This window comes from Ictidomys tridecemlineatus, chromosome X, assembly GCF_052094955.1.
Source record: "Ictidomys tridecemlineatus isolate mIctTri1 chromosome X, mIctTri1.hap1, whole genome shotgun sequence".
Classification (NCBI taxonomy): Eukaryota; Metazoa; Chordata; class Mammalia; order Rodentia; family Sciuridae; genus Ictidomys; species Ictidomys tridecemlineatus.
Genome location: NC_135493.1, coordinates 102,163,474 through 102,184,194, shown reverse-complemented (window position 1 = coordinate 102,184,194; position 20,721 = coordinate 102,163,474). Strand labels below are relative to the sequence as shown.

The 20,721-nt window shown below is 36.0% G+C and overlaps 1 protein-coding gene across 23 annotated transcripts in view; it reads right to left on the bottom strand.

Annotated features, from left to right (window-relative positions):
* The window catches only part of Dmd (dystrophin), a 2,094,227-nt gene that overhangs the window by 57,929 nt on the left and 2,015,577 nt on the right, over positions 1–20,721 (bottom strand). For 18 of the 23 annotated variants that reach the window (XM_078034984.1, XM_078034996.1, XM_078034982.1 and 15 more), the window contains 4 exons: positions 8,198–8,364; positions 5,626–5,737; positions 3,918–4,054; positions 3,166–3,204 (listed from right to left, as the gene is read on the bottom strand). In XM_078034984.1, the coding sequence (XP_077891110.1) occupies positions 3,166–3,204; positions 3,918–4,054; positions 5,626–5,737; positions 8,198–8,364 (455 nt within the window). The remainder of the gene's footprint in view (positions 1–3,165; positions 3,205–3,917; positions 4,055–5,625; positions 5,738–8,197; positions 8,365–20,721) is intronic. The other 5 variants (XM_078034987.1, XM_078034990.1, XM_078034995.1 and 2 more) reach the window with 1 other exon arrangement.

The following is a 20,721-nucleotide window of genomic DNA, read 5'->3' as shown; positions in this document are numbered from 1 at the left end:
ATAAAAATCTTATTTATGAAATCAATGTTGTCTAGGTCAAGTAAAAGGATGTTTCAATTTTCATGAGGAAACAAAAGGATGACTACCCAATGTAATAGGCAGATCCAAAGATTTCCATGTGAATCCTCACTATATTTTTGGAGAGTTAATCTGCTAATTTTCTAGAGTCCTGGAATAGCCCATTGTTTCAAAATGCTAAGGTTTTGAAATTTTCACTGCAGGTAAAGATAATTTAATACTTGGATTGTTTGACTTATAAGCATTATCTTCTGGAATAGATCAGTCATTCGGTTACTTATTTTTATAAGCTAAAAGGCCACCATCAATGAAAATACATTAGTAGAATTTTCTCTTACAATAGTTTGCTACTGTAGTATTGTACAGAGGAAAGAAAACCCAAGACTTTGAAGCAAAACTATACCAAGAAAAGCAGGCATGTAAATCCAAAGCACATGAATACAGTCTTATAGAGAAAATCTTAGAGCTTTAACTCTTAGCCTGAGGGATAATTGATTCCACATTATTTTTCTTATTAATGTATGTAGCACCTATTGCAGCATGTGTATGCATAGGAACTCATCATAACCAGAAATCTTAAAAAATATACACTAAAAGAGATACATATTAAACCAGAAAATAAGCCAAAAGGGAGTGCTGGTCAGAGAAGAATCATTTAAAAACCAAGAATTAGTAAAAATTAAAAAAAAAAAAACACTGAGTCCAGAAATAAAACTAAGTACATAAGCCTTGGAAAACACTTTTGAAGGATGATAATAATACTATTCCCAATTCCTGCCTCCTAAATACAAAACCATATACCAAGAAAGTTTACTTCTTGTTACCATTAATAATCCACTCGGCCAATGGCATCTTACCTATCACCATTTTCTCTTTTGTAAAACCTCCATTGATAAGTTTTCATTCATCTAGATTTCAAAGCAGAATAGCTCAAAGAACATTGTTGGACTGCCCCACTTAATGGATAAACAAAAAAGGCCTAAGCTAGATTTAGTTTAAAATAATACGACAAATACGGGCAAAACCCAAAAGATCTGTATCTCAGGAAACTTTCTAATCTGTGATCCGTATTGAATGAATTACATACATATTGTCATCATCATAAGATCTATTAACATCAAAAAGAATTCTTACAAAATAAAACATTAGGACCTGACTCTTCTGCCTGAATAGGATAGGTTTACAATAGATTTTATACATTATTACTTATAATCCTATGAGTAAAGACTTTAATAAAATTATAGTACTAAAGAAAACACAAACTTCATTCTATTGGGCTTGTTTTCTTTCTCAAAATCAGAATTTCCCACTCTTCTGAAATAACCGAACCAACCTTTTCACAAAAAGATGAATTATGGAGGGTATGTTAATTGTTAGAAAACATGCTTTCATAAGGATGGCATTAATTTTAAAGCACTTCAAAATCAAAGAAGACAAACACACTCTACTTAAAATGTTACTTTTAACTGATTGTCCTGATGTTTTCCTCTTATTAGCTCATGTGTAGCTTCTTTTAAAGAAGTGCTTGATACTCTTTATTATTTTTGTGCTACCTCTAGCCATGCATTTAAAAAAATAGTACTTCAGCATACTTATCTTTTGAATTTCTTACTTGGTTAAACTGAACTCCAACACAAGAGTAAATATGTTTACTTAGCAGGATCCAATCAAGCTCAGGACTTCAGTATATCAATTTTTAAAAAGTTTCTCATTTATGAAAGATTCTAACTTCTATAAACAGACTACCTGAGTTAAGGAAAACAATTACCAACAGGCCAGGAGCATAACTGAATCTAAATAACTTCCTAAATTGCTAAAGCTCAGGATTAAGAAAAAAATCAGACAATTTGCTACTTATAGCTATTATATCTCAAAATTAAGGGGCACAGTAATACAGTTTTAAAAAAGAAAGGGAAGTCATCTACTTCATTTAGGACAATAAGGACTTAAAATAAACCTCAAGTAATCATTTGCATTTATCAATACAGGGTTTTAAAGAAAAGATCTGGCTTAAACTAATAATGTGGTGGATTAATTTTTAAAAGCCCAAAATAAATAAATTGAACTCTTAAATGAGTCCCTCTTCTAATTTGGTCATTTCCTCTATATATGTAATAAAGCTACCTGACCTTAAATGAATATTTTGATAAAACATATTGAATTACCAAATATTTGTTATAGAAACACCATAAAATAGCATTTTAAAACAAGTACACCTTGTTTGTTAATGTATAAATCACAGGCCCCCAAAAGAGTTTTCTTTCTTTCTTTTTTGAGATGGGTTCTTGCTATATTGCCCAGGCTGGTCTCAAACCCCTGGGCTCAAGCAATCCTTCCATCTCAGCCACCCCAGTTGCTGGGACTACAGGCATGAGCCACCACAGCCAGCCCCAAAAGAGATTTCCAATGTTATAACTCTGAGATAAATCAATCATCTCTCAGTATCTAATATTAGTATTATTAATACACACCAGTAGTAATAACAGATTACAGTACATTTTTTCCCACTGTCAATATAGAACTGTTTATGAACTGAAGGTAGTTTGGAGAGGAGAGTAAAATGACTTTAGTTTAAAATGTAGAAACCAATGTATATAAAAATTAGTCAAAAGCATAGTATATATAATGATAAAAAGTCCACACACTACACTGAAATTATTCAGCCAAACTCAACACCATACTACAAAATTGACCCTTCCGAGTTTTAAAACTCGAGTGATGACAGGACCTAAGGAAAGAACCATAACCCTTTTGAAGGCCCTAAAGCACCAAATCTCAAGAAATAGGCCTAAAGAACACTCTTATGTAATCAGGAGGCTCTTCCTTGCTTATGGTTGAGGAAATATATAAACATGTCTCCCAGGAATACACTAAAACTCCAATCCTTTCTCTGATTTTAATTTGAACTCAGGCCAAGATTTCAGCTATTCAGAATTTCAACCAGAGGGGGACCTGAAAACCCTACTCCAATTTTTTTGATCTATGGTAGACGGCACTCTTAGGTCTCATCAAGAGAAGAAACAAAAACCAAAATGAAAGAAAGGAAATTAATATGCCTCTAAACAAAACAGAACCAGAAAAAAATTCTTTTAAATCAAGCAAGCGAATGTGTTGGTGGTAGCAGCGCCCTTCAGCAAAAGTACTCACGCAGAATCTACTGGCCAGAAGTTGATCAGAGTAACGGGACTGCAAAACAAAAAAATGAGGTGGTGAAGAGAGACACAGGCAAAGTCAGCCACAACAAAAATTACTGAAAGGTCAAAAGAAATAAAATCCAACTAAGTATGAACCATGGAAAGCAACAGCCAAATAAAGGTGGAAAGTGAATTAAAAGAAAAACAAACAGCCGTGTGACTGCCATCAGAGTTACAGGAACAGATAAGGAACAGGTTTAAAAGAGGTGACAACATCATTGGCTTGACCATGAGAATCATTACTACTTACTGTGAAGCAATTTTCGGTGACTAGATTTTCTTTCAAGTAGGAAAAAAAGGGAATAGGGATGACCACACATTCAGATACAGAAAGACACACATCTACTGACTTGTGAGGGAGGAAAAATCAAAATGAAATATTGACATCACTCATTTGTAAACAGTCCCATATTTCTTAAAAACCTTGCAAGGCAATTGGTGGCTATTATGTGTTTGGTTTGTTTTTGTTTTTTTTTTTTCCTTTCCCCTGTGAGATAAAGTTTAACTTGCGGAAATGGCAATTGTTGGGAGACATGAGAAAATGATGATTGAACATCAACTTATTTTTTCTCTTTTCAGCTACAGTAAATCTGAAGAGAGAAACAGAAGAGACTGTTTGCATTTGGGAGTGAAGGAGGGAATTCGGCTGACAGGAGCTCAGATATACATCAAATGACAGTCTGTTTTGCTTTGGCCACTACTCACGTTTCCATGTTGTCCCCCTCTAAGACAGTCTGCACTGGCAGGTAGCCCATTCGGGGATGCTTCGCAAAATACCTTTTGGTTCGAAATTTGTTTTTTAGTACCTTGGCAAAGTCACGGACATCTTCTCCTGATGTAGTCTAAAAGGGAAATCATGGTGAGATCAGATTTAGGAGAGTATGATTTCACAACAAATGACCACTCCAATCTTTAGCTTCAAGGCTCTTGTTTTGTGGAACCAGACAAATGCAGCTTTGAAACCAGACCTGAAATTTACTAAGGTGTGGGAGTTACTCTCTGAAGCACCGATCATCTGTAAAATGGTTCAATAATACTTTCACAAGTTATTATGAAAAATAAATGAAGTATATAAGCTATGAGGTTATTTGATGAATGATAGTGTATAAGTTTTACCACACTTTATTGTATTTAAGAAACTAGTCCATAGAAAATCATTCTTTACCCACAAAATATCAGGCATGGTACCTTCTCCATCACTGACTACCTTTGTTAAGAGAAATAATAGAAAGATAATTAAATACCTGGGAGGATCATTCTGATGATGGAAGAAAGACATGTTCTAAAGCAGATGTGTTCAAGAGCCACCTGTGGATCTTGCTAAAATGCAAGTTTTAATTTAGGACATAAAGGGATAAAGCTACAGGATTTGCATTTCTAATAAACACCAGATAAAGTATGGCAGACAGACCATACTTTGAATAGCATGCATCTAGAGTTCACATAAGATTTGTGTCCAACTCTGTCTGGCCATGAAGCCTCTGTCCTTGCCACTCCACAAGTGGTTTATCAAAGTTCTACTAGCTACTAAATGTTTTCCTAAAACGTAATCTTAGGAGAAGTCTCTATTTCTCACTTATAAAACTTTGGGCAAACTAACCTCAGCATCTCAGAGTCCTTATCTGTAAAAGCAGAGTAAAAACAATAATATCTATGCGACACAAGGTAGCATGTAAACATTTAAAGTTTTAAGTACATAAAACATTTAAAGGATTACTTATTCCTATATCAGAGATAAAATATGAGCAACAGTGATTGAAAGCAGTAGGTTATGAGTTGTGAGGAACCTGCATACCACCCCCAATACTCAACATGTCCCTTGCTTGGCCATAAGATCTCTACATATAACCTTTAGAATTCTGAAAAAGAAATGTGAAACATCTACCCTACAATCATGCCAACTATTTATTCATTCAACAATATTTACTGAACACCTATCATGTTCCATGTGTGCAAGAAAAAGGGTAATCTGAGCCACTTTAGCTGGGGAACTTATAAATCACAGCATTAAACATGATCTGCAGAATGGGATGTGAATCAGTGGTACAGTGCTTGACTGGCATGCATGAGTCCATGGGGTCAATCCCCAGCACCACAAAAACAGAACAAAACAAAACAAAAATGCACACACATATATAATCTATGATTTTATACAAAACTGAAATACAGCCAGTCTCGGTGGAACACATCTATAATCCCAGTGGCTCAGAAGGCTGAGGCAGGAGGATTATAAATTCAAAGTCAGCTTCTGCAACTTAGTGAGACTCCATCTCAAAATAAGAAAAAGGGCTAGGGACAGGGCTCAGTGGTTAAGCACCCCTGGGTTCAATTCCCAATACAAAAAAAAAAAAAAAAGAAAGAAAGATAGAAAAAAACCTGAAATCGACCTCTAGTAGGGAGGCATCTGACTTACCGGAGTACAATATTCCACCATGGGGTAGTGCATTTTATGGCCTTTTGCAACTCGACCAGAAAAAAAGCAGCTTTGGCAGATGTCATAATTAAAGTGCTTTAGACTCCTGTACCTGGTTAAGAATAAAAACAAACACATGTATTTCTTCAAATCAAATTCCCAAAGAACACTCTTTAATAATAAGCCTTCTACTACAGTGTCTTAATTCTGAAAACAATGCAATATTCATTAGTCCTGCAAGGTAAGTGATTACTTCCTACCTCCAGGTATCTCTGGTGCCTCTCATACAGTACCAAAACATTTTGGCACAAAGATTATCCCATAAATATGTGGAAGAAGGGAAGAAAAACTCAGCTCATAATTAAACTTCTGTAGTAGCTCTTTCAGATTAAGTAGGAAAATACTGGATACCTTTTAGTCTTTTGAAGATCCAATACTCTAATTTCAAAGAACTTAGAGTATTGGATCTAGTATTGGACATAGATGCATTGTGTGTCCCCTATCCATCATGGGGACAAAAATTTCCTGAAGCAACTCTCTCCAAAAAAATTATAAAGTAATATCATAAGACAAAAGAAACAAATAAGAACTTCAATTAAAATAAGTCTTGCTTTAAATTTTCTGATTGGTTGAGGTGATTCATCATCAAATAATTATTTGGATGATAACTTTTTTTTTGGTATTGGGGATTGAACTCAGGGGCACTTAACCACTGAGCCACATCCCCTAGCCCCTTTTTTGCATTTTATTTAGAGACAGGGTCTCTCTCAGTTGCTTAGGTCCTCACTAAGTTGCTGAGGCTGGCTTTGAACTTGCAATCCTCCTGCCTCAGCTTTCTGAGCTGCTGGGATTACATGCATGTGCCACTGCGTCCAGCTGCCTATCTTTATTTATCTCTCTTTTCAGAAATTCCTCACCACATTACCCACCAATGAATGATAAGTAAAGCACCCCTTCCTCTCAAAACATAAAATTTGGATTTGATGAAAGAATGTATTTATAGTAGTAGTTGGTACATTCCCTCCATCCCCATAATACTCTATTGGTTGTTTTGCACTCTTCCTGTCTTTTGCTTTCTCAGATAAGAACCTCAGCCAATTCAAATAAACATATTCCTTATGTCACATATGGGAAAGTGGGAAGAAAAGCTACCTTTTTTAGATCTCAACCATCTTTCGAGAGGGGTGAGTGCTGATTCTTAAAATAATCTAATTTGATAAAGGCAAATGAATTGAAGGTAAAAGTGCTCCCTTAGATCCTCAGAAACATTCTCCTGCTTTATTTTATAAAAATTTCCACTGTAGCATACAAGTTCCAATCTGCTAAGGAAGCTGAGAACGAAAGGTTGAAAATGTAATGCAGTCACCTGTGGTTTCCCCTCCTCACCCACCATGGCAGTGTTCTTACTTGCCAAAGCCAGGAAGAAAAGTGCTACCTATTCACTGTTGTCTAGCTAGGCTTTAGAAACCTTGAAAGGTTTTTGTTAGGACCTCTTTGTAAATGGCATGAAGTAGGAAAGGATAAATGCAATGAATAAAAAAAACCCCACAAAAATGGTACAAAGTGGTTATTAGGAAATAAAGTAACAAAACAAATCTAGGCAAAACTAGAAAAGAGTATTTACTTAGCTGCTAAGTGGATTCTCAATGGGCCATAGACTATATAGTTAGTTTACAACTTGGTAGTTCATTCATCACTATGGAAACCTTGATGTTGATTCAGATGTTTAAATACATATCCTTTCAGAATTAGAATTTGGGATTATTGTTAAATAAGATGCATTCATTTAAAAATATCCTGTTTCCCCAAACAGGTCAACAAGGTTAAAGATTTAAGAGTCGGTTGTTTTCCAGGACATTTTAAGAACATCAAAAGAATAACCTGCTATGTTTCCTGTTTATCTCACCTTTGTAACAAACATTTTCTTTCTTTCTTTCTTTCTTTAGCTACTTTGTGAGTCTTTCATTCATTGGCATATTTTCTATTCCCTCAGAAGTTCATTAGGATACTGTGTGAAGAGTGTAATTGGACTCAAAGATAAAGGAACTTCTAGAATGCTTGAAACAATTCTCATTACTGAAAGGGAAAGAAAGTGCTGCCAAGTGAGTAAGAAAGAAACTGAGCTACCATAATGGTTCCTCCCCATAATAGAATCATCTCTTAGTTTTATAACTGATTCTTGGAGAGTTTCTATAAACAGAAAAGACATGAAAAAAGAAAGAAAGGATAAAAATGTTTTGGTTCCAGGAAGGAGGAGGTACAGTTAATCTGTATGCCCTTGACAAAGATCTGTGTGGAGAAAGGTACTCAGTCCTGTTCAACCAAAAATGTGGTTCTGAAGAGCTGAAGAGTGAAGGTGGAAAGGGACATCTGCCTAATGAGTCAGATCCACCAAAATAACCCAGCAATGGGAGGAGTGACAGGAGTGATTGATGTTCCGGCTTGATCACCTTCTCTACCACTTTAGAGAAGAACAAACTAACAGCAACTGGCACAGGAGATAAAAAATTGAGTCATAAAAAAGTAAGAAATGATAAGGCAGAAAAAGGCAGCTTTTGTTTGTTCCTAATACCTGAATCCAATGATGGGACACTCCTTGCAGATATTACACTTGGCCTGGTGCTTGGCAGTTTCTGCAGCAGCCACTCTGTGCAGGACGGGCAGCCACACCATGGACTGGGGTTCCAGTCTCATCCAGTCTAGGAAGAGGGCTGCTTCAATCTCTGGTTTATTATTAGCCTGCAAAGACAGGAGGGAGAAAGAGGACAAAAAGAGAAGGTGAGAAAATAAAGGACGCATATATCAGTTCAGGTAATAAGTTAAAAAGAAAGAACAATAGTTGCATAAGAAGGGCCTCTTTTCACAGCTTGTTTCTACAAATGTCCCTCTAACATCCACAAAAGCCACCTATCCCTCAGGTGTTAGTAAACTACCATCACTCTTTCTGGCTACCAGATGACAAGGAAATCAAAGGAAACCAACACACAGGAAGAGTACCGCAAAATACACACCTGAGTGAGTCAATGTTTACTCTCCCATTTTTGAACAGATATATCTCTATCTATCTATCTATCTATCTATCTATATATATATATATATATATATATATATATATATATATATGTATGTGTGTTAGCCCAAAGAAAAATGCAAGTGTTTATTGATAAAATTTCAAAGGAGGGGAAAGAAAAACAACAACTCAGAACTATTGATTTTTTTTTCCTAGAGGATTCACTTCTCAGAGAATCATAATGAGGGGCTTTAAAATTTCATCAGGTTCCAAAGCCTCATATTTTACAGACAAGAAAACAGAGATGTAGATCAGAGAACTCACTTTTCAAAGGCTCTCCAACTAACTGGTGGCAAAGCTGATACCAGCATCAGAACCTCCTGGCCTGATTAGAATACTACTTGGCATGGTACAATTCCCATGGTGTCCTATTGTTTGTCTATTTCTTTCTTTTAAAGCCTAAATATAATAAATACCATTCATCCAGAACACTTCAAAATACATTTACCAATCATTGGACTTACACATTATTGTAGGAATTCATTTTAATTGTACTTTAATTATATTTTTAAACCCCAATATTTTTAAATTGTCTTAATTCTTTAAATTGTTAGATGTTAGATAATATTAGTTACTTTTTTTCCTGCTTTAACCTCAAATCTTCCCTCTGAGATCAGTTTGTCCCAAGTATATCCTTAGGTTAGATATCTAATTAATGATGAATTTCCCAAGTCTTGGATATCTTAAAATACCTCGCTTTTTCTGAAATCCATATTCTTGATAGCTATCAAAGAATCACTGGGTATAGAATTCTTAACTGAAAGACTTAGGGGTTTTGTTTGTTGTTATTTTAGTATAAGGAAATATTAGTCCACTTGCATCTTATCAGTAGTAGAGCTGATAGTTGCTTCTTTGAAGGTAATCTATCCTTTTCCTGTGTTGTGTTTCTATGGTTTTATTTATGCTGGTTTAAGATTCAGTGGGCTTCATAAACATGTGCTCAGAGTCTTAATCAGCTCTGGAATCTTCTCAGTCATGATCTCAACAAACAGTGCCTCTTCTCTGTTCCTACTCTATTCTGCTTAAAGGATTGGATAAATGTTCGACTTTCTCAATCTCCATTTTTCTGAACAGGACTTCCCTAGCTTTTCCCTTTTTGTAATCCTTCTTTGCATTCATTCCTAAGAATTCCTTCTATTCAGTTGTCTGATTGAATATTCATTTCTCTCCTCGACTGCATCAAATTTTAAACAGTTTAAAATTTAAGATACTATATTTCTTTTTCTTCTCTATTTATTTTTTGAGGTGTTACAGATGGAACCCAGGGCTTTGCACATGCTGGTGTTGGGCAAGTGCCCTACTACTGAATCACATTCCCAACCCTCTATTTGGTCAGGTTTTTTGTTTTTCTTTTCTTTTCTTTTTCTTTTTAGCGGGGAACAGTAAGAGTACTGGTGATTGAACCCCCACAGTTTTAATTTTTTTTTTAAATTTTGAGACAGGGTCTCACTAAGTTGCTTAGGGCCTCAATAAGTTTCTGAAGCTGGCTTTGAACTTGCAATCCTCCTGCCTCGGTTTCCACAGTTGCTAGGATTATGGGCATGCACCACTGAATTGGGCTTTGTCATTTTAAAAATATTTTTTAAAGTGTTTAAATTGTTGATGGACCTTTACTTTATTTATTAATTAATTTTTATGTGGTGCTGAGAATTGAGTCCAGTGCCTCACACATGCTAGGTAAGCACTTTACCACTGAGTCACAACCCCAGCCCTATTTTGTCATTTTTTAAAAATTTTTTTAGTTATGGATGGACCCAGTACCTTTATTTTATTTATTTATTTTTACATGGTGCCAGGGATTGAACCCAGTGCCACAAACATGCTAGGCAAGCATTCTACCACTGAACCAAAACCCCAGCCCCTACTTTGTCATTTTTAAGGTCATTCCCAAGGTTGTACTTTCCTGCCAATATTTTTTCAATATTCTTTCATTTTTCTAACAGCATAAAGAGTTTTTGAAAAATAATCTAATAATTCTCAAATATTAATTTATTATGGGTCTGCTTCGGCAGTCTGCTGTTTCTGCTGTTGCCACTTACCTTAATTTCTTATGTATTTAACTGCTTATTTTTTTTCCCTGTGTACTACAATGACCTTAAAAATATTTTCTGTAGATACTCTGAACCCTGGAATGGAAATAAATACTTTCTCCATAGACAATTTTTCATTTGCTTTTGCCAAGAACTGAGGGGCAGTGCTTATTCCAAAACCAATTTAAACTGAATATATGACATGGCATCCTTGGTATCATATAAGTAATGAGTATTGGAACTGAAAAAAACAAGTTCCTTCTCTTGGAATGTGGCTTGTTAATAAAGGATCTATCCACATCTCACACAGAAAGGCAGGAAGGAGGGTTTAGACTGACAACACTGACCACTTCACCAGCAGTCCAGTCATTACCCTTAATTAGAAATTTAATAACATTCTAATGAGATGTTTAACCTTGGATTTCCTAACTGCAAAATGGTATCAATTCAAACTAGTGATCAAAAGCATCTGTTGAGCACTTTTCTATGAGTAGAGTACCATCACAGAGATACTTTTTAGAAAAATGTTTTTTTAAAAAGAATTATACAGCCAGGAATGGTGGCACACACCTGTAATCCCAGCAATCAGGGAGACTGAGACAGGAGGATTGCTAGTTCAAAGCCAGCCTCAGCAACAGCAAGGCGCTAAGTAACTCAGTGAGACCCTGTCTCCAAATAAAATACAAAATAGGGCTGGGGATGTGGCTCAGTGGTTGAGTGCCTCTGAGTTCAATTCCTTGCATGCCCCCCCAAAAGGAATTATACAAAATATAAAGATGAAAGGGTGCAAGTCAATTCCTTCTTTTGGAATGGTGTTGCAGAGCTATGAGGTCTCTAGCATTCATCTAAACTCTTGCCAATGCCAGTGTATTCCTACAGCTACTATGTAAATACCACCCAGGTGAGAGAGCATATGTCCTTCAAAGGTAATCTTGAATATCTGTAAGGGATCCCTGTCCAAAGTTCTTTACCCTGCAATGAAATGGAATGATAGGAACAGAAGATTCATAATCAAATCACTAGAGTTCAAGCCCCAGCTTTGCCATTCACTGGTTCTGTGACCTTGGTAAGATAACTTTCTCAGTCTTAATTTCTCTCTATTATGAAATGGAAATATTAATAGTGCCTACCTCACAGGGATGTTTTAAGATGAATGAGTTAACAAATGAAAGGCACTTGGAAGAGTGTCCAGCACATAGAAAGAATCATGCCTGCTATGATCATCATCATTATTATTACCCATCTGATCAGAAACTCAGAAGTTCTCAGCCTTCATGCAGTCCTTTAAATATTTTACCATAGCTGTCATATCTGTCCATGCCTCTTCATCTCTATTCCTTTCATTTCTGCCTTATATGACATGGCTCAGTTTGCCATTGTCCTTTAGAAAACTATTCTCGAAATACGATGTGCTGGGAACGATACCTCCATTTCTCTGGACACAATAATGGATTACATTTATTTGTTCTGGTCTATAGGTTCACATAAGGTTTCTGTTCAACTAAAATCTCTGGGTCAATGTTGCCTAGTACATCCAGCAGATCAATCATCCAGCAAAATGCTTCATGAAAAGAAGGTCAAATTAATTAAGGAAACATTGCACATTATATCTGCCTCTTAAAATTCTTAATGCATGTTAACATATTAAAAGCTAAGAAGGTCGTCAGTGAAAAAACACGTTAAACTTTGTTTGACCTCAGAATTTCCCCACTTATTATTCAATGATCCCAAGACCTTTATCTTTTTTTAACTGATAAGGTCTATGAACATCAAAAGGTATTAGGGCCCTGCTGGGCATTATGGGAAATGCTGTTTGGGGCTGTTTCTGGCTGTTTTGGACAATTCCTCCACTCTGTGCTTGTTCATTTGGGATTTGTTTCCTTTCACTTCTGTCAAGGACTTTCCTCTTAGTCTGAGCCCAATGTGAAATCTCATCAGTATCTTTGAGAATCCTAACTCCTTTAGCCAAGGAATTAGCCATTATTCCCAACTTTGGCTCATTTTTCTATTTGAAAATAAGTTAAGTTTTTGTATTAAACAGTCCTGGTGAAAATATCTTACAAGCCAAGGACAAACATGAGCTGCATCGCTATAGCCTACACCAGATCAACAACATGATTCTGTCCTCTCTGACAGCTGAACTGTGACTCTTCCAGTAATATTATCTAGTCTTTGTTGCACAAATTTCCCCATCCTGTAGACAAAGACAGAGTGAAAGACTTTGTCAAAAGAATTGCAAGTGCTCAGCTACAATATGTCCTATAACAATCTCCTGCTCCACTGGTCTAACAAAATAACCCTTTCTAGCCAGCCAGGAGACAAACCATTTTAGAAAGGCAGTAAATTGAAAAGCATTACTAATTCATGCCTATTTAAAATATGAGTTTATTGGCACTTAATCAGAATGTATATTTTTTTCTGACTTATGTTTAAAGGGTAGATTGTTTAATGATGCATTCAATGGCATGCCACAGGGCAAAAATTCATACTTAACACAGAAAATGTAAAAATATCATAACATTTCTTTTTATTTAAAAAGATAGGGAGAAAACTGAGCATGAGTCAGCAGCAAACATAGGTATAAAAATAAAAGAGAGGTTGGGGTGGAGCTCAGTGGTAGAGGGCATGCTTAGCATGCATGAGGCCATGGGTTCGATCCCCAGCACTGCAAAAAAATAATAATAAATAAAATAAACTTAAACACCATGTCTATAATGTACAACTAAAGGTACAGAAAGTATAGTGTGAGAAAATTATCTCAACACCTTCACTACTGTTTAGATCCTTCATAGAAAATAGTGTCTAATTCTGAGGGCTCCAACTGACCCAGAACTTACAGGAGGCTTGGCAGAAAGGCACAATGATAATTAAAGGGTTTGAAAGACCTGAGGACAGCTTAAGGGAATTGGGATTATTTAGTCACAAAAAGGAGAGAGAGAGAGAGAGAGAGAGAGAGAGAGAGAGAGAGAGAGAGAGAGAGAGAGAGAGAGAGAGAGAGAGAGAGAACGAACACGAGCAAGAAAGAGTAGCTGAAGGGGCAATTTAATAACAGTTTTCAATTATGTGAATGGCTCTTGCATAGGGGCCTGTGACCAGCTGTTCGATCCCTCCACTGAGGACAGAACAAGAAGAAACAGGCTTAAGCAGCATGAAGAATTTAGGCTGTAACTCATACGGAAGAATTTCCTGATGCTGAAAGTTGTTAAAGCATTAGTGTGAATTACCAAGGGAAGCTGTAGAATGTTCTCCTCTTTCAAAATACTATAGAATCTCTGGTGCTTAAAGGTTGGAAATTCTCAAGTTTCTTTCCAGGCCCTGAGATGCAAGATCCATCATTTTGGCTCTTTTAAAACTGCTTGCCTATGCTAACTGACAGCACTGAGGACAAGATATGGGGATTCGCATTCTCGTTCTGCTTCGATCTTTCATTTTTACGACAAACCATTCTGTATCTGAGTGGTATATTCCCTCTCCTTTTGTCTGGCAATAAAGAAAAAAGGAATTAAAAACCAGGCAAGCTCCCATAAAGATCTAACAGAACTAGAACTAAAATCCAACATTACATTTTCATCATTCTACAAAAATAAGAATAGATAGGAACAACAGCAAGTTTTTGAAGTTGAAAGAAAAAAATCAAGTATGTTGGCATTCATTGGATGGAAATAATCCTTGTCAATGCCCTTCTTTGTTGATATAAAGAGAATTTATCTGAGGACTTGTATGTATATCAAGGATAACCTTGCCCTTAAATCTAAATGCCTGTCTCAAGAAATCTAACAAAATCTCTTAGAAAGGCCAATCAGCCCCAGGTCTGGTTTTATTTTGATTTTGTTTTGGCAATCCCTCCTTTTTCTTCTTCCATGACATGCAAACATATCTCAGTTCCTTCCACTGTGATGGCCACAATGTGGAAGTATCTTAGGTTTCCTTCCCCTCTTTGGCTGTTGGTCCTGACCTATGAGAACCATCCATAGCATGAAGGTTAGGGGAAGGAATCAGTTGTCATTACTATTGCTCTGTTATGGCAGGTTGGTGGGTGGCTTTATACAAATATCATCTTTATGCAAATGTAACCAAGTACAAAGATATTTAAATACCAACATTGAAAATGTCTAGTATATTACCAATATAATATAAATGCAAGAACATTAAATAGCAAGTTTGATTTAAGTGATTTGCTGGATACTGAGGGGCCAAGAAGTTAACCTGAATACTCCTCCATTTCTTAGAATAACAATATCAATTTATGGCTCCAAAACAAATGCAATTGAGATATTTTTCAGCAAGCCCCACACCCCAGCAGTCAAAAACACACATCATTTTTTCCCTTTTTTTAAATACTAGGTATTGAACCTAGGGTAGCTCTGCTACCGATCTATATCCCTATCCATTTTTTACATTTTTTATTTTGAGACAGGGTATCCGTAAATTTCTTAGAGTCTAAGCTGCCAAGGCTGGCCTCAAACTTGTGAGCCTCCTGCTTCAGCCTCCCAAGTTGCTAGGATTATTGGCCTGTATGACCACACCAAGTTATACATCATAAAATTTATACTGAGGACCTCAAAAGGAATATCACAGACAAGTAAGCCAGTAGTTCTCAATCAGGGACGATACTGTACCCAAGATGACATGTGCCAATGTGTGGAAACATTTTGGGCTGTCATAACTTGGGACAGAAGGAGGTTCTATTAGCATTTAGAAGACAGACTCTAGGATCCTGCTAAACATCCCACAATATACAGGCCAGCTGCCCCCAACAGGCAGACAAGGTTGAGGCCAGCCAGAGCAACTTGGTAAGACTGTCTCTAAATAAAAAGAACTAAGTATCTAGTTCAGTGGTAAAGTGCCCCTAGAGTCAATTTCCAATCCTCCCTACCCCCTCCAAAGTCTCAACTTGGAAGTCACAGGGAAACATGCTAAGTCTGTAGACAATGATTTGATCTTAAGTTGCTTATCAAATAGACAACTCTATGCATGTCTTCCCGGCTCAATAGTGCCAGAAATTTATTTCTTCAATTGCAGCAAATAATTATCCCAAGTAAAGTAAGGCAGATCAGCTAGTACAAGAACGTGTGTGTGTGTGTGTGTGTGTGTGTGTGTGTGTGTGTATGTGTGAGAGAGAGAGAGAGAGAGAGAGAGAGAGAGAGAGAGAGAGAGAATGAATGAATGTAGGTTTTAATTTTTATTTAGTAAAGTTTCTGTCCATTTAAAGAAAAGATAATGACTAGATATATGGATCCTGAATGCATACATATGCATGAATAGAATTTCCAAACATTCTTACTGACAGAAAAGGACAGATTTACGGAAAACACTTGGGGAGAACCACAGATTTTTTAAAAGGTTATTCCTCCTTCCTGGCCATGTTCATTTGCAATTTTCACTAGTAAAATGTTCCTTTCATTAATCCAAATAATCTTTTCAACATCATTGCCGTTGTTAATAGGTAATGGCATAAATTGCCGACAACTCAACTTTTCTGGCCCTGATTCGAAAAAGCCCCAGTATTTGGAAAGATTTGCTGAATTTAAATTGATTAAAACTGCTTTGTGAATTACAATCTGTACACAAAGATTTGAAACTACAAGGAAGATGGCTAGTCAGGGTCAAACAGTATAGGACAGGCAGTTCCTGACTGTTCCCTGAGCTGTTATCACAATTTCTTTAACAACCTCTAAATCTACCAAGGGCATCAGTGGAATATTTTACAAAAGAGAGAAGTCTACACTAGCAATGAACATAAAAGGCGGAACAAGAACAAGTTGTAAAGAATACTAATGACTCTTCTTCCAAACAATCCCAATTTTTATGAAAATCAAATGAGTGATAAAAAAAATCTCTATAAAAATCTATATAAAACCTGTATGTAACCAATAAACAGGAGGAAGGTGACATTTTGATCCTCCTAGACGTAGATACTGTGTTTTACCTTTGAGTTGCAGAGAAAACTAGTGTAGGACCATAAGGGATCATTTCTGTGACAGTCTACACATTTTTAAAAATATATATATATATCTTGCTCTTAGTGTATGCTACCTCTGTTCAGAGAACAATCTGTCTCATGGGAAAGGCTACATTCTTATGTACAAGATTGTTTCCTGTATCTTAAGAGCTCTGTTACAAGAGGTATTACTAAGAAGATCAGGTAAGACTTTGCTGATAATGGCCAAGCTTTGATATAAGCATAGTAATCCATTAGCCTTTTTGCCTTTATAACATTTAGCATATAATCAAAGAAACTTGGGGATAAGTAAGTCCTGAGATAATCTGTTTTAACTTTATGTTGCAGATGAGAAAAGGCCTCAAGAGGTTAAGGAAATGGCTCAAGATTATCTCTTATTTTTATACTCAAATATGGATGCTTAAAGTAGTATTAAAAAGGGAGGACAAAAGTGATTTCCTAAGGGATCATGCAGGCTAATCTCCAAAATCTTTTGAATCCTTTGAGTCCTTAATTTGTTTCAGCATCCTAGAGTCTCTGATATCTAAGCAGAGCCTACTTAAGACAATGCCCAGGTACTAAACTTAAATTGAATTCTATGCTCATCTACCAAGAACCATGTGAGGGTAAAAGTGAATATCCCCAAACACTGATAAACATGTACTCATATCTTCTCTGATGACCTCCTTTCTCCCTTCTTTTTTGGCATTACAGGTCATTTATTCCATTAGATGCTATGGCATATATGAGCCACATAGAGTGACAGGTGTAGGTCAATATATATTGAAGTAACAAAAAGGAAAAATAACAAAAACCTATGAGCTTCTGAATCCTCTTTTAGTACAGTTCACATTATATGTTTTGGTCACCTCAACTTGTTCTTCCCAAGGAGTTGGTTAATATGGAAATATATTCATTAGATATATGTTTATGCTTCTATGGGGAGAAATAACTATCAATTCTATGGATTGCCATTTTAAGCTATGCCAATGCCAAAGGCAATTCCATCAGGAGAAGCATTGTTCTCTGTATTTTTGAAATCACCTTGAATGGCCACAGTGATACTTCAGCAAAGATGGGGGAGAAGTGGGAGCTTTTCTTCACAGAAGGAAACCAGCTAATACATTCAGAAAGAATGGTAGAATTAATGGAACTATCCAGCAGACACCACCTTAACATTGTTTAGTGTTACCAATCGATAAGAATAAAGTGTTATTTTGTCCCTCCAGATGGGATGCAGTAGAAGGTATGCAGCATCACCTTTATGGTCCTCTTGCAAAAATGATTTTTTAACCTAAATCTAATCATAAGGAAGCAATCAGAAAAATCCATGAAATGAAGAAATATAAAAAAGAAAAATGCCAGGTGACTCAAGATTCAAGTACAGGGACTTAGAAAGCAAATGCAAGACAATACCTTGGACTGGATCCTGGAAGAAAAGAGCAAGCTATAAAGACTATCCTTATAGTATTAGTAAATTGATGCTAAATTGGTATGTGATGGAGGCATAGCAATTATGTAGGAGAACATCCCTTAAGAAAAAGATATATTGTTGCATCAGGTGAAGTGGTGCATACCTATAATCCCAGGGGCTCGGGAGGCTGAGGCAGGAGATTTGTGAGTTCAAAGCCAGCCTCAGCAACTTAGTGATGCCCTAAGCAACTTAGCCAGACCCTGTCTCAAAATAAAAACTAAAATGGGTGGAGGATGTGGCCTCAGTAGTTAAGCACCTCTGGGTTCAATCTTGGGTGTAAATAAATAAATAAATAAATAAATAAATAAATAAATAAATAAATAAGTAGACATACACATGGAAAGAACTGGGAGGGTGGATACAGTGAATAGGTCAAAAAGTTAACCTTAGTTCATACCAATATACTGAATATATGGGTGTTCATTATACTATTTTGTCAATTCTTCTTTTTGCTTGAAATATTTCCAAAATAAAATACTGACTAGAAACCACTGTTTCTCTCATGTCAGTCTTTCATAGTGGAGGGCAAGGCAGGAGGATGGGTAAGAGTGAAGAGGAAGAGGAAACAGTATTAATGTCGCTGGTATAAAATGTGAAAAGCTCCTAAGGATTGGTTTTCTCAAAAAACACAAACCTAATATTAAAATTGATTTCCTCTGTGCCCTTCCCCTGGTTTCTAAATCATCCTCTCATAACCATCCAGACGTGTTTTTCTGAGATCCTAAATGTGAATCCTAACCAGGAAAATGTTAAAGAGTTCCCACATCTACAGATTTTTTTTCTTGTTTAAAGTAAGGATTGAGAGGTCAAAAGTTGTCTTTTGAAGTAAAAGGCTTCCCATAACTGCTGTCTTGGATAAAAAATCAAGTTTTTTATTTAAAGTTCTAAGATAATGAATGGGTTGGAGGCCAGCAGACACTGCTCTAAATATTAATCAGGACTCTGAATCACCCATTAAAGATAAAATCAGCCCAAACAATAACACATGGTGATTATCCACTCTTCATTTACATGTTCAAGGACAACTGTCCTGAACTCAGGCTTCCCACTCCACCTGACTAATAAACCAATTAACACACTGGCCCTAGAGGACACAAGCACAATTTTAAGTCTATGCAAATCCCTCAGTATATTCAATATTATTATTATGTTAAAAGAGTTGTATATATACATAGCAAAATAAATCTATCTATAGATATCATGGAATATACTTTCTCAAGTATAGAGCAAGCCATATTATGCAAAAGTATAAAAATAAAGTTAACTCTGTCATTACTGCTTCCTGCAATTGTTTAAAATCTAGTTTGAGAAAAGGCAAAATTATAGGGAAAAAAAAAAGCAGGTTTCCACAGGTTGAAAATGAGCATGGTAATACTAAAGCATGAGGAAAAAAATTTTAAATACTTTTAAGTTGTCAATGGACCTTTATTTTTATTTATTTATATGAGGTACCGAGGATTGAACCCAGTGCCTCACACATGCTAGGCAAGTGCTCTACCACTGAGACCCAACCCCAACCCGAGATGAGGAAATTTTAGGGGTGATGGAAATGTTTGCCTTGATTGTGATGGTGATATGACCATATGTATTTGTCTAAACTCATAGAACAAAATACCAAACAGAGGAAATTTTACTTCATGTAAATAAAATAGAGCCTTAAAAGAGGCAAGATTTTAAAATTTTATCAAATGCTAAATCTAAACAAAATGAAACCCTCTAGCAGTTTAATCAGGAAACAAGATTGTCCAACTTAAATCCTCTTTGTAGAAAGAACTTTCCATTCAAACAAACAAACAAACAAACAAAATCAAGTGATAAACATGGAAAAATTAAGATGGTAAAAGTTGAACTTAAATCTTCTTGTTTCCATGATTTGGAGATAGGTTTTATTGTGAGTAAGAACTGATAGTAGTAAAAGGGAGTCCAGAATATTTGTCCAACTAAAAGTATGCACCTCAATAAAGTCTTTTTTATTTCTATTAGCACTTCTACCTCAACTTTTCTAGAAAAGAAAGAAAGGTTGGGGAAGGAAGGAATGTAGGTAGATAGATTTGTTCATCACAATGAAGTGCTTCATTCATTCATTTATTCATTACCAGCGCTGGGGATTGAACTCTGGAGCCTCAAGAAAGCTCCCAAGGTAACACTAAGTCACACCCCCAGCCCAAAGAAGTGCTACTATAGAGTACTAAGGGGCGGGGGGAAGGTACTGGAGAATAAGATTGATAAAATTGAGTTATGTGCATGTTGAATATGGCATAATGAATCCCACTACTATGTATAATCATAATGCACCAATAAGAAATAGTTTCAAAAAGAAGGGAAACAGAATGACACGTGCTTTTCCTTAGCCTATGAGTAAAACATGTGTTAATTACAACTCAAAATTATCTTCAAAATACTGGTAAAGAAAATAACCTTTACTGCATGTTGAGAAGTTAACCCAAGCACCCAGTGTTTGATTAATAAACAAAAAGCCAAGAGAAACTTAAGAAAAATAGAATTTTTAGGAGTTATTTTGAGCACTGAAAATATAAAGTGTGGTCGATTGCCTGGGGAATGCTGTCTAAGCAGTTAAAGT